The sequence below is a fragment of the Gadus morhua genome, chromosome 13 (assembly GCF_902167405.1).
Source record: "Gadus morhua chromosome 13, gadMor3.0, whole genome shotgun sequence".
Taxonomy (NCBI): domain Eukaryota; kingdom Metazoa; phylum Chordata; class Actinopteri; order Gadiformes; family Gadidae; genus Gadus; species Gadus morhua.
Genome location: NC_044060.1, coordinates 6,046,069 through 6,059,544, shown reverse-complemented (window position 1 = coordinate 6,059,544; position 13,476 = coordinate 6,046,069). Strand labels below are relative to the sequence as shown.

The window sequence follows — 13,476 nt, the reverse complement described above, 5'->3', positions numbered from 1 at the left end:
GCTTTAGTGCTCAAAAGGCGTCTCTTGCCTCATGAGCGTTTCCCTCATTGACTACGCGATGGTATGATGCACGCCTACATGTGAAGTACGTTGGACATCGAGCCAGTGGGGTGGCTGGAGATCAGTTGTGTGGTGGTTTCTTGGTGCTCTGTGTTTTCTGGGTTCCTTGATCCGATTCCCATGTCATAGGAGTGATCATGACCTTGGGTTTTGAGTCAGGTGCAGACTCTACTGCCTTTGACCTATGCCCATAAGGAGAGAGCTAGAGGGTGTGGCCTAAGGGGAATAGAACGAGCATAGTGATTGGCCACCGGGCCCTCAGTGTGTGGAGGGAATCGTTTGCGACAGAGCGGAAGATGAGGACGTATGACCGTGGAACTGCACAACATGCTGCAGTTATACGTAGCGGTCACTCGAGACTCGAGCGAGTGCTCTATCTAATGACTAAGAGTTCTGAAGAGAGACCGACTTGAACTCGTTTTAAAACACGGACTCAAGTGAAACAGGGAAACGGTGTTGTGCACGTGGTGCATCCCCCCCCCCCCCTCCCCCAACCACCCTGCTGGTGTAGCTGCCTCTCGCGGTGGGCAGAGCTCCACCACAAGCAACAGTGTGCATTTAGAATTCAGTTTTGTTATGGCAGGGAACAATGAGTATAGTGCCCCTTGGGTTGTGTTCACAGTGTTCAGATGATTCCTTTAAGACACTTCTGTTTGAAACATGAGGTACAGAAACAGCTGGTACCATGAGATCTGCATAAGGGAGAGGGCTGGGTCCCTTCGCAGACATACGCACTGCTAGTGATCGGCCGTCGAGGACCGAAGGGGGGAATGCTGGTTGAACCTAAACGGCTACAGCTACTCACATAGCCACTCATAGCCATTCACTTAGCCCCTCACCAAGCCACTCACGAAGCAAGGTGCTAAGCAAGCCACTAAGCAGGCCACTAGGCAAGCCGCTAAGCAAGCCGCTCACTAAGCCACTTACCAAAGCCACTGTCTCAGGTCTCATCACAGCCCCATTGGCCTTCAGTCAGCTGTCTCAGCCTTAAGACACGATTCGTCCCTCCTTCACTTGAGTTTCCTCTCCCAGAGAAGAAAATATAGACTAGTATCAATCACTTCTAAAACGGATACTAATACCTTTAAGAGGAAAAGCACGCACACGTAGCTCACAAAATACAGATCTAAAAAGTGCATATTGTCCGGTCCATGTTGTGTGTGGAGGTTAGAATGATGCCGGTGGACACAGGAGGACGTTCCCACACTCAGGAAGAGAAGGTGTTGGTTGGACAGATCGGGACGGAGAGGGGATTGAAGAGGTAGGGCTTTGCATCAGTCATGTTAAACGAAAAACAATCCTTGAAAGAAAAAAGATCCCATTGTCATCTGCACGGCCTGGTCTTTGTCCCTCACAGCTCAAACCGCCTGAACACTTAGGAAGATGATCGATGTGTGAGGACCTCTGTGTTTTTTTCATGCATTTCTCCGGACGTCCCTTAGGCAGATGTCCCTTAGGCAGACCGTCCCTTAGGCAGACCGTCCCCCCAGGCCGGCCCCCCTGACGGACGCCAGGCTGCTGGAGGATGAAGGGGGAAATGAGAAAGAAGGGGTGGATGGATGACAACCAAAAGGTAGCCGACCCTGTTTAATCGGAAGTCGTGTGTGCATCTGTTAGGCCCATTAAGAAAGTTGTCCTTTTCAGGCTTCCTCTTTTGCCCAAAAAAACACAGGTTGCGTTAAATCGGAATACCCCTCATTGGGGCAAGTCTACAACGTTTCCATGTTGTGCAAGACTTTTACGAACTTCCATCATTATCCAAGAATACTTCAACCTTAAACCTGTCCATTATTGTTGCCGTTCTGACCAGCTGTTCCATACCGGTAATTGCATTGACCGGCTCCTGGAGTTTGGCCCTTTAGGAACGCCTATCGGTGTGTTCCATAACGTTCCATAAACTTCCCTTTAGGCTACTTTGGCGGGAGAAGCAGTAGCAGTTAGTGGTCAAGCAGCAGGAAACGAGAACTGTGGAGATGATACGGCAGAGCTGCACCATTAAAGGGCGAGGTCGTCTGTAGCGGTCTGTCTGTAGTGGTCTGTCTTCAGCGCTTCATGGAGAGTTATGCCGCTTTTCCACTGCATGGTACCAGCTCGACACGACTCGACTCGACTCAGCTCGCTTTTTTTTGCGTTTCCACCGCGAAAACATGGTATCTGGTACCTGAAGTGGCTGCTTTTTTCAGTACCGCCTCGCTCTAGGTTCCAAGCGAGCTGAGCCGATGCTAAAAGGTGACGTCGGCAGACGGCCGGCCACTGATTGGCCAGAGAGTGTGACGAAGTCACGAGAGCGAGGGCAACCATGCTGGTAACAGCCATAGCAGCGCCGCAGCCAACATATTCCACTTCTTCAACTTCTTCAACATGCCAGCTAATAATAGTAACGTTATCGATGTCCTCCATTGCTGTTATGTGGGTTCTGTCCATGTGTGGGTTGCGTAGGTGTTGTTTGCGTCGCGTACAAAAATACGTCACGGCCCTTTCGCGCAGCCGACCCCGGCCACGTCCAGGAGGTACTATTTGCGGTGGAAAATGACCCGTGCTGCTACCGTGTCGAGTCGAGTCGAGCTACATGTGCGGTGGAAAAGCGGCATAAGTCTACAGACATGGAGGACTAGCAGGAGGCCGACCTGCTCCTCAGGGCCCTCCAGAGACGGCCCAGGGGCGAGAAGGCCCTGGTGAGCAGCAGCTGGTAGGACCGGCGGAACTGGGGGTTCATCACTGCGTAGAGCAGCGGGTTGATGCAGCTGTTGAGCCAGGTCAGGTTGGCGCAGAACATGTGGAGGATCTGCGGAGCGCGGCCCCCCTGGTCGGCCAGGTTCAGCAGCAGGAACGGGACGAAGCAGAACACGAAACACAGGAAGACGGCGAAACACATTCGGGTCACCCGCTTCAACTCGTCGCCCCCGGAGCTCTGGGTCGCACGGGGGGGGGTCGTGGATGGAGGGGTCGTAGACAGAGGGGAGGTGGACGGAGGGGTCTTAGATGGAGGGGAGGTGGACGGAGGGGTCTTAGATGGAGGGGAGGTGGACAGAAGGGTCTTAGATGGAGGGGAGGCGGACGGAAAGGACGTTGGTGGCGGGGTCGTAGATGGTGGGGTCAAAGCCGGAGGGGTGGTGGCTGACAGGGTGGTGGCCGGCTCCTCTGGGGAGGACCTTGCCCTGGCCGTGTGCGAGTCCAGGGCAGAGCGAGTCGGCTGTGGTTCCCCCGGCTCCTTGTACCACGTGAATCCGGCCCTGCGTGCGGGTGGTTCCCCCTGGCTGTCGACCTCACTGGTGCACGTGGGGGCCCATCCGCTGCTGACGCCTCTGTCGTCCTCCGTGCCGTCCGCCGGAGCGACCCTCTTCCTGGAGGAGCGGCGGCTGGGCCGGTAGCGGAGGACGGCCCGGGCCGCCAGGCGGACCCTCCGGTAGATCAGCAGGTAGAAGACGCCCATGCAGAACAGCCCCGCGAAGAAGTAGAGGAAGAGCAGGATGGTGGTGTAGGGGCGGCCCCGCGTCCGGTGGAAGCTGCAGGTGCAGACCAGAGGCACGAAGACGTACACGGGCCAGAGCGGGCAGAAGCTGGCCAGGCCCAGGGCCCAGGTGGAGGGCAGCAGGAGCAGCAGGCCGCGGGCGGAGAAGAGCCGCTCGAAGGTGGACCTCCGCTGCACCAGGAGGTAGCGGCTCACGGCGATCAGGCAGAGCGTGAGGACGGACACGGCGTTGGAGACGAATTGGAGCAGGCCGAAGGCCCGGCAGCCCAGCGCGCCGCCTCGCCAGCGCAGGTGCAGGTAGAGGTCGGTGGTGACGGGCTGCAGCAGCGCGCAGTACAGCAGGTCGGCCAGCGCCAGGTTGACGATCAGCACGTTGAAGCGGGTCCGGATGCACGGGTCAGTGGCGAAGGCCAGGACGGTCATCAGGTTCCCCACGGTGCCAGTGATCGTGACAAGGCACCCCCACAGCACGGCAAAGTAACGGTATTCAACCACCAGGGGGTTGTAGCAGGAGAAGTAGGTCTGGTTATCTGAGTCCAAATCATGGGTCAGATTTCTGAGTATAGTCAAAAAAAAAAGAAAAAAGGATGAATTAGTTAGAATATTATGGGACATCTCTGACATCATGTTAACACCGGGGTCCATTAAATACATGGAGGCCAGGAACTGGCATAAAGATGATCTATCTACTGATTTGCAGGGAGCACAGTGCCTCTAATATCGATTATGCAGCTCTACTTATTTAGAGAGAGCACACTGCTTCTAACATAGATAATGCAGCTCTACTGATTTGCAGAATCAATTCCCCGTGAAAATGTGATGGTGTTGTAAGCTGGAGCCATCAGCTTTCTGTAGTTCTGTTTTCTAAAATGCAGAACTGCAATGCATTTCAAGAGCGGTGCTATCAACTTAGTAGTGGATAAAACTGAAGTTGAACTTCTCTGTTGGAGAGCCAGATTGAGGTTCCTCCCACTATATACGGAGATTATAATGTATGCGTAAATTAAACAAACTAATAATTTTAGATAATCCTGTTAATCTATAGGGAGTGAGGAGTCAACACAGAAGCAGTCCATAGTAATCAGTCTCACCTTGTTGAGGCGTCTCTCCAACCCGATGGCTCCATGATAGATGAACACTGAAGACGAGTTTCTGCCACATCCACGTCTAGCCTGCAGATGAACGCTAAATCCTGCTAATGATGTATGCGTTGTATTTTTTGAACTTCTGTGTTTCAATGACGTGTGCAATGGAAGGGGGGGGGGGGGACTGGGGGAATTTCAGACATTTGTCATGAAATGTCCCTCTGTCATCCTGCTCTGTTAAACTTAGGGATTAAGTGAACCAGGTAGTAAACATTCAGCCTGCTATGTAAGTGAACCAGGTACTAAACATTCAGCTTGCTCTGTTAAACATGGGGTGAGTTTGAGTGAACCAGGTAGTAAATATTCAGCCTGCTTTGTTAAACATGGGGTTTGATTGAACCAGTTAGTAAACATTCAGCTTGCCCTGTTAAACAGCGGTTTACAAGAACCAGGTTGTAAACATTCAGCCTGCTATGTTAAACATGGGGGTTAAGTGAATCAGGTAGTAAAAATTTAGCCTGCTCTGTTAATCTTGGGGTTTAAGTGAACCGGGTAGTAAACATTCAGCCTGCTATGTAAGTGAACCAGGTGGTAAACACTCAGCCTGCTATGTAAGTGAACCAGGTAGTAAACATTCAGCCTGCTCTAATAAACATGGGATTTTATCGAACCAGGCAGTAAACATTCAGCCTGCTCTGTTAAACATGGGGTTAACATGAAACAGGTAGTAAACATTGAGCTTGCTCTGTTAAACATGAGGTTTAAGTGAACCAGGTAGTAAACATTCTGCCTGCTCTGGTAAACATAGGTTTTAAGTGAACCAGGTGGTAAACATTCAGCCTGCTCTAGTAAACATGGGTTTTAAGTGAATCAGGTAGTAAACATTCAGCCTGAAGGTTTAAAGGTGTGTGTATTGGGAAGTATATCAACAACAACCGCCATTGTTCACATTATTTAATAATTTATTTAGCTAATTCAATATCAACAATGATTTTTCTCTCTGTTCTTTTACATTTCTATAATAATCTACATGTGTACAATTACAAGTCATGACACGCCCCCTAAGTAACATTTAAATATATTGAGACGATTTCTGTTATTGCATCATACAATATACCTTTTTTCTGGAGTAGGGTATTTTTAAGTATTGCTAATATTTCCCTGTCACAAATCCCATAAGAGTAGCATTGTCTGAACCCCACAATGTGACCTGCACCCCAACATGTGACCTGCACCCAAACATGTGACCTGCACCCCAACATTTGACCTACATACCAACATGTGACCTGTACCCAAACATGTGACCTGCACCCCAACATGTGACCTACACACCAACATGTGACCTGTACCCAAACATGTGAGATTCAATCGAACATGTGACCTGCAGCCGACATGTGACCTGTACCCCAACATGTGACCTACTCCCCGACATGTGACCTGCACCTCAACATGTGAGTTTCACCATAACATATGACCTGTAGCGCAAAATGTGACCTACTCCCCGACATGTGATCTGCACCCAAACATGTGATCTGTACCCCAACATGTGACCTGTACCCCAACATGTGAAATGCATCAGTCTGAGTGATGTGAGCTCAGGGCATGCTAAATGTCTACGTGGATGCCATGACAACACCATTGTTTATCATGGCTTTAACATATCATAGCTTTAGTGCTCAAAAGGCGTCTCTTGCCTCATGAGTGTTTCCCTCATTGACTACGCGATGGTATGATGCACGCCTACATGTGAAGTACGTTGGCCATCGAGCCAGTGGGCTGGCTGGAGATCAGTTGTGTGGTGGTTTCTTGCTGCTCTGTGTTTTCTGGGTTCCTTGATCTGATTCCCATGTCATAGGAGTGATCATGACCTTGGGTTTTGAGTCAGGTGCAGACTCTACTGCCTTTGACCTATGCCCATAAGGAGAGAGCTAGAGGGTGTGGCCTAAGGGGAATAGAACGAGCATAGTGATTGGCCGCCGGGCCCTCAGTGTGTGGAGGGAATCGTTTGCGACAGAGCGGAAGATGAGGGCGTATGACCGTGGAACTGCACAACATGCTGCAGTTATACGTAGCGGTCACTCGAGACTCGAGCGAGTGCTCTATCTAATGACTAAGAGTTCTGAAGAGAGACCGACTTGAACTCGTTTTAAAACACGGACTCAAGTGAAACAGGGAAACGGTGTTGTGCACGTGGTGCATCCCCCCCCCCCCTCCCCCAACCACCCTGCTGGTGTAGCTGCCTCTCGCGGTGGGCAGAGCTCCACCACAAGCAACAGTGTGCATTTAGAATTCAGTTTTGTTATGGCAGGGAACAATGAGTATAGTGCCCCTTGGGTTGTGTTCACAGTGTTCAGATGATTCCTTTAAGACACTTCTGTTTGAAACATGAGGTACAGAAACAGCTGGTACCATGAGATCTGCATAAGGGGGAGGGCTGGGTCCCTTCGCAGACATACGCACTGCTAGTGATCGGCCATCGAGGACCGAAGGGAGGAATGCTGGTTGAACCTAAACGGCTACAGCTACTCACATAGCCACTCATAGCCATTCACTTAGCCCCTCACCAAGCCACTCACGAAGCAAGGCGCTAAGCAAGCCACTAAGCAGGCCACTAGGCAAGCCGCTAAGCAAGCCGCTCACTAAGCCACTTACCAAGCCACTGTCTCAGGTCTCATCACAGCCCCATTGGCCTTCAGTCAGCTGTCTCAGCCTTAAGACACGATTCGTCCCTCCTTCACTTGAGTTTCCTCTCCCAGAGAAGAAAATATAGACTAGTATCAATCACTTCTAAAACAGATACTAATACCTTTAAGAGGAAAAGCACGCACACGTAGCTCACAAAATACAGATCTAAAAAGTGCATATTGTCCGGTCCATGTTGTGTGTGGAGGTTAGAATGATGCCGGTGGACACAGGACACAGGAGGACTTTCCCACACTCAGGAAGAGAAGGTGTTGGTTGGACAGATCGGGACGGAGAGGGGATTGAAGAGGTAGGGCTTTGCATCAGTCATGTTAAACGAAAAACAATCCTTGAAAGAAAAAAGATCCCATTGTCATCTGCACGGCCTGGTCTTTGTCCCTCACAGCTCCAACCGCCTGAACCCTTAGGGAGATGATCGATGTGTGAGGACCTCCGTGTTTTTTTCATGCATTTCTCCGGACGTCCCTTAGGCAGATGTCCCTTAGGCAGACCGTCCCTTAGGCAGACCGTCCCCCCAGGCCGGCCCCCGTGACGGACGCCAGGCTGCTGGAGGATGAAGGGGGAAATGAGAAAGAAGGGGTGGATGGATGAATGTCCGCCTCAGTGAAACGTGTCACCGGTCCGTGGGCTTCACAGTGTGCTTCTCCCCCCGCCGGGCCCCCCGGTCCGGTCAGTAGGGGGCGAAGAGGATGGGGCCGTGCGCGGTACGCATGGGGCCCGGGGCGGGCCGCAGCAGGCTGAGGGGGGTTCCCTGTAGCAGGTGGGGGTGATGGGGGTGGTGGTGGGGGTGGTGGGGGTGGGGGTGGGCGCCGGGGCACGCCGCCCGTATCTGCGCCAGCTGATTGTTGGATGCTGCGGCTGCCATCGCCGCGGCGACGGCCAGGGGGTTGGGCAGGAGGCCGGCCCCCAGGTTCTTAGGAAGGTCCTTGGAGAAGCTCAGGGTGGGCTGCATGGAGCACAGATCAGAAGAGGAAGAAGTATCATCATCGACATGTAAAGCACTGTGGAACATACCATTTGAACATGTAAAGCACTGTGGAACATACCATTTGAACATGTCAAGCACTGTGGAACATACCATTTGAACATGTAAAGAACTGTGGAACATACCATTTGAACATGTAAAGCATTGTGGAACATACCATTTGAACATGTAAAGCACTGTGGAACATACCATTTGAACATGTAAAGCACTGTGGAACATACCATTTGAACATGTAAAGCACTGTGGAACTGCACTGTTGGCCACAGTAATTACCGGTAACTCTATTTCTGCACAGGTAATTACTGGGTAATTTACAGTAGGCCTATAGTACTGTGTAATATGTCTAAAAACATAGTAATGTAGTAATTGATTCTGTCAATCACAGTAAACATTATACTACTGTAGTCATTCACAGTAACATCATGCTACTCATTCTCTCTCTGTTTATTTGCTTTGGACCATCTAGATACGTAACGTTTTTGTCTGTATTATAATCTAAATAGTATTTAGAATGTATGCGTTCTTTACTATCTTGAATAGCAACACATTCAATGTCAATAGCACATGGCATTGGCAGCGCTAACAATGCTGCCGGACATCCCTCAAAATTGACTAGTTTAGGTCGGCCATTTTGAACGTCTTGTGCTGCGACTGGTGATGTTTTCGTTGCTCTTTGCGTAATAAACGATTGGATCCCCTGGCAACATACTGCGCAACATGGTGGGTCATTGAGTACTACAAGACTCTAGGGGGCAGCAGAGCAGCTTCAACAACCGGACTCTAGGGGGCAGCAGAGCGGCTACAGCAGTAGGACTCCAGTAGTGCTCTATTAAGTGGACTAAGCCAATACAGTCAGGTAACTCTTGTGGCTGCTCTGCTTTGCAAATTAAGTAAAAATGTCATGCGGCCAATTTTCAATTCAGCACAGGACATCAATGAAGAGGGTCCTAAGACAATACTACATTGTAATTGAATTATTGTTTTATGTTTGATTATTACAGGAGACATGGTGTGGTCTGCGAACAGGTGGACGGTGTCGACAGAGTGCTGTGTTGTGCTCTGCGGATTGTGGAACATACCATGAATTCTCTGAGCTTCTTGTGCCGACTCAGGAGAGGGTTGGGTTTTCCCGCCACTCCGTCGCGATGCCGCCGGCTCGATATGTGCTGAGAGGTACAGGAAGAAGTCGAGGTGAGACACATAGAGACCGTCATGTGCATGGACTCAAGGCGTGATACATGGAGACCTTCATTTGATCATGGACTCAAGTTGTGATACATGGAGAATGTAATGTGATCATTGATTCAAGGCGTGATGCATGGAGACATTCCTGTGATCATGGACTCGAGGTGAGACACATGGAGACCTTCATGTGGTCATGGACTCAAGGCGTGATACATGGAGACGTTCATGTGATAATGGACTCAAAGCGTGATATATGGAGACGTTCATGTGATCATGGACTCAAGGTGAGACATTGAGACCTTCAGCGCTACAAAGCCTTCATGAGATCATGGACTCGAGGTGAGACACATGGAGACGTTCATGGACTCAGAAGGCGTGATATATGGAGACGTTCATGTGATCATGGACTCAAGGTGAGAGACATGGAAACCTTAAACGCTCCTAACGCCCTTCATGTGATCTCAGACTCAAGTCCAGCCGCGCGTCTTACCTGCTTGAGCTGCAGCTCTGAGTTCACCCTGACATTGCAGATCTCACAGTGGAAGGTCCGTTCCTCCGAGTTGGCCTCCGAGTTCGGGGAGGCCCCCGGCTCCCCCGGCACCCGGGGCCCCAGCCGGGGGTACGCCTTGATGGGCCCCAGCCCGCTGCGCGCCTCCTGGATGGTTTTGTGTTTGGTGCCTTGAGGAAGGAAGCGAGGCAAGAGACGTAAGAACAACAAGGCATTATACCACATGTTGAGAGTATTTCAGACGCTTTATCTTTCAGTATTAGCATCCCCATGCAGGTGTGAACACTTGGCCTCGCTATCACAGCCTCGTCATCCCCTCCACTGAGACCCTCGTTCTTCACTCTCCCATGCAGAAGAAATACATCACTTCAATTCTCTGCACCAAAAAGCATCCCATATTTCCTCTGCTTTATGACAGTTCACCAGGCTGCACGAGGCAAGCTTTCCCTCTTTGTAAAGGTGTTCTAGCCTGGTGGACTAGACCTCCTCCCTCTCCTCCTCCTCCTCTTCCCCAACCTCCTCCTTCTCCTCCTCCCTCTCCTCCTCCTCTTCCCCCACCTCCTCCTCCTCCTCCTCCCTCTCCTCCCTCTCCACCTCCTCTCCCTCCTCCTCCTCCCCCTCCTCCTCCCTCTCCTCCTCCTCTCTCTCCCCCTCCTCCTCCTCTGTCCTACTCCTCCTCCTCCCCCTCCCCCTCCTCCTCCTCCTCTCCCTCCCCCCCTTCTTCTCCTCCCTCCCCCTCCCCCTCCTCCCTCTCCTCCTCCTCCCTCTCCTCCTCCTCCTCCTCCTCCTCCTCCTCCTCCTCCTTCTCCTCCCTCTCCTCCTCCTCCTTCTCCTCCCCCTCCTCCCTCTCCCCCTCCCCCTCCTCCCCCTCCTCCTCCTACCTTTGTTGTGGGCCTCCAGCTGGGAGAGGGAGTTGACAGCCACCTTGCAGAGGGAGCAGTAGAGCAGCTTCTTGGCCTTGTCCTCCTCCGAGTCCCCCGAGGCCGGGCTGGGGGCCTGGCTGGGGGCCGGGGACGTGTCGTCCGGGGGCCCCGGGACCGTCAGGTCCCCGGGCGCCACTACGCCGGGGCCCGGAGAGCCGGTCGGCGCCGGCGGTGGTGGCGGAGGCGGAGTCTGCCCAGAAGAAAGGAGGAGGGGCCAATCCCCGCCGGGGAGGGCGAGGGTGGGCTGGGGGCTGGGGGGTGGAGGGGGGTCCTCGGTGCACATGGGCTGGGGCTCGTCTGGAACAGAAGCAGGAGGAGCAGGTTGTTATGAAGGAAGGGAAACCAGTCGGCTCTGGCTTACCCCCCACCTGGTCTCTCTGGGGGGGGGGGGGGGGGGACTTCACATCTCTGTGGAACCGTGAGGCGTGTGTTCTCACCCTCCCTGCTGGGCTCGGGTCCCGGGCTGCAGGGGGAGGTTCCCGGCGCTGGGGGGCAGACCAGCAGGGGGGGCTGTGTTTTGTCGGCGTCCGGGCTGCGGCCGCTCTTGGACGTCTCCATCCCCTTGACGCGCCGCGCGTGGCGGTTCCCCTTGTAGTGGGCCTCGGCCTGGCTCTGGAGGGACGGACGGACGGACGGACAGGTCAGCGGACGGCGGGGTGGGGGGGAGAGGGGGGGAGAGAGGGAGGGACCAGCGGACGTCAGAGCGGGGCGAGAGGGAGAGAGGGGGGGAGAGAGGGAGGGATCAGCGGACGTCATAGTCGAGGAGAAAGGGGGAGAGAGGGAGGGATCAGCGAACGTCAGAGTGGGGGAGAGAAGGGGAGAGAGAGGGAGGGATCAGCGAACGTCAGAGTGGGGGAGAAAGGGGAGAGAGGGGGGGAGAGAGGGAGGGATCAGCGAACGTCAGAGTGGGGGAGAGAGGGGGGGAGAGAGGGAGGGACCAGCGGACGTCAGAGTGGGGGAGAATGGGGGAGAGAGCGGGAGGGATCAGCAGACGTCATATTGGAGGAGAAAGGGGGAGGGAGAGGGAGGGATCTGTGGACGTCCGGGGACCTGGGCAGATTAAACGCTGATGACATCATTTTTTTTCCCTCTGCCAGACGGACCCCGCCGGGCCCTGAACCCCTGTCCCTCTCCCCTGGGGGGGCTGACCCCCAGGGGCCCTGCTCATCTGAGAAGGTCAGATATTGGCTGCTGAGGTCTGCTGGCCTGGGGATGATTTGCGAGTGGGAGGGACGAACCCTTTAGTGTTGACTTACCCAAAGCATGCTGAATATACTAACTAGAGCCAAGCCTGACCTATGCATGCTATATTTCAAAATGTGATGATTTGTTAGTGTGTGTGTGTGTGTGTGTGTGTGTGTGTGTGTGTGTGTGTGTGTGTGTGTGTGTGTGTGTGTGTGTGTGTGTGTGTGGGTGTGTCCTAAATGTAAAATGCAGATGGCTTGGAGCAGCGGAGTAAATCTGAGAGGGAAGCGGGCAACTGGGACAAGTCCATGGCACTGGGTACAGTCCATAGTACTGGGTCCAGTCCAGGGCACTGGGACCAGTCTAGGGCACTGGTCCCAGTCCAGGGCACTGGGACCAGTCCAGGGAACTGGGACCAGTCTAGGACACTGGTTCCAGTCCAGGGCCTGCGGACCAGTCCACCCACCGGGACCAGTCTGAGGGCCACTGGGACCAGTCCATGGCTTGGGGGACCAGTCCAGGCCACTGGGACCGGTCCAGGCCGCTGGTACCGGTCCAGGCCGCTGGTACCGGTCCGGCGTGGCTGTTTAACCCCCAGGCATTAGCTGCCGATGACAGATCCCCTTATAGCTCCCAGGCCTGATTGGCGATGACAGAGGCAGACATAGCGCCACGGTGTAACCCAAGTGATCAGAGCTGCTGCTCCCTGAAGTGATTAGACACTGTGAAGAACAAGTAAACAACGTACAGCCGCGACACGGACGCACCCGGGCTCTCTCTCGCTCTCTCTCCCTCTCCCTCCGTCTCTCTGTCTCTCTCTCTCTCTCTTGCTCTCTCTCTCTCTCTCTCTCTCTCTCTCTCTCTCTCTCTCTCTCTCTCTCTCTCTCTCTCTCTCCCTCCGTCTCTCTGTCTCTCTCTCTCGCCTTCTCCCTCTCTCTCTCTCTCTCTCTCTCGCTCTCTTTCTCTCTCTCTCTCTCTCTCTCTCTCTCTCTCTCTCTCTCTCTCTCTCTCTCCCTCCGTCTCTCTGTCTCTGTCTCTCTCTCTCTCCCTCTCTCTCTCTCTCTCTCTCTCTCTCTCTCTCTCTCTCTCTCTCTCTCTCTCTCTCTCTCTCTCTCTCTCTCATCTTACTGATATTATTAAACTCCCCCCCCCCCCCCCCGGGTGTGATCTCTCTCCCCAGAGGATCTTTACGTATTCCTCTCCTCTGTGACCTTGACCATATAAGGGGTCAGAGAATCAATGAAGACCACTATCAATACCAGCAGGAAGGGGGGGGGGGGTGAATGGAGGAGAGGAGGAAGAGGGGGGAGGGGGAGATTGAATGGAAGGAAGGAGGAAGAGGGGGGAGGGGGAAGAGGGGGGAGGGGGAG

At 53.3% G+C, this 13,476-nt stretch overlaps 2 protein-coding genes across 2 annotated transcripts; both read right to left on the bottom strand.

Moving 5' to 3' along the window:
* Nucleotides 1-2,569: 2,569 nt before the first annotated feature.
* On the bottom strand, nucleotides 2,570-4,736 carry LOC115557176 (G-protein coupled receptor 84-like). Its single transcript, XM_030374789.1, has 2 exons — nucleotides 4,624-4,736; nucleotides 2,570-4,088 (listed from the first exon to the last, which is right to left on the bottom strand). Exons 1-2 carry the CDS (start codon nucleotides 4,656-4,658, stop codon nucleotides 2,672-2,674), a joined length of 1,452 nt encoding a protein of 483 aa, XP_030230649.1. The 5' UTR covers nucleotides 4,659-4,736; the 3' UTR covers nucleotides 2,570-2,671.
* Nucleotides 4,737-5,508: 772 nt separating this feature from the next.
* On the bottom strand, nucleotides 5,509-11,677 carry LOC115557097 (zinc finger protein 385A). The gene is made up of 5 exons (XM_030374681.1): nucleotides 11,326-11,677; nucleotides 10,880-11,218; nucleotides 9,981-10,168; nucleotides 9,385-9,471; nucleotides 5,509-8,266 (listed from the first exon to the last, which is right to left on the bottom strand). The coding sequence occupies exons 1-5, from the start codon at nucleotides 11,675-11,677 to the stop codon at nucleotides 7,991-7,993; spliced, it is 1,242 nt and encodes a 413-aa protein (XP_030230541.1). The 3' UTR covers nucleotides 5,509-7,990.
* Nucleotides 11,678-13,476: the final 1,799 nt, after the last annotated feature.

Coding starts and splice junctions, on each gene's coding strand:
- LOC115557176 (XM_030374789.1), bottom strand. CDS start 4,658: ATGGAGCCATCGGGTTGGAGAGACGCCTCAACAAG. Junction 4,089..4,623: donor TGGAGAGACGCCTCAACAAG/GTGAGACTGATT, acceptor GACTATACTCAG/AAATCTGACCCATGATTTGG.
- LOC115557097 (XM_030374681.1), bottom strand. CDS start 11,677: ATGACGTCCGCTGATCCCTCCCTCTCTCCCCCCCTCTCTCCCTCTCGC. Junction 9,472..9,980: donor CAGAGCTGCAGCTCAAGCAG/GTAAGACGCGCG, acceptor TGTACCTCTCAG/CACATATCGAGCCGGCGGCA. Junction 8,267..9,384: donor AGAAGCTCAGAGAATTCATG/GTATGTTCCACA, acceptor TGCTCCATGCAG/CCCACCCTGAGCTTCTCCAA.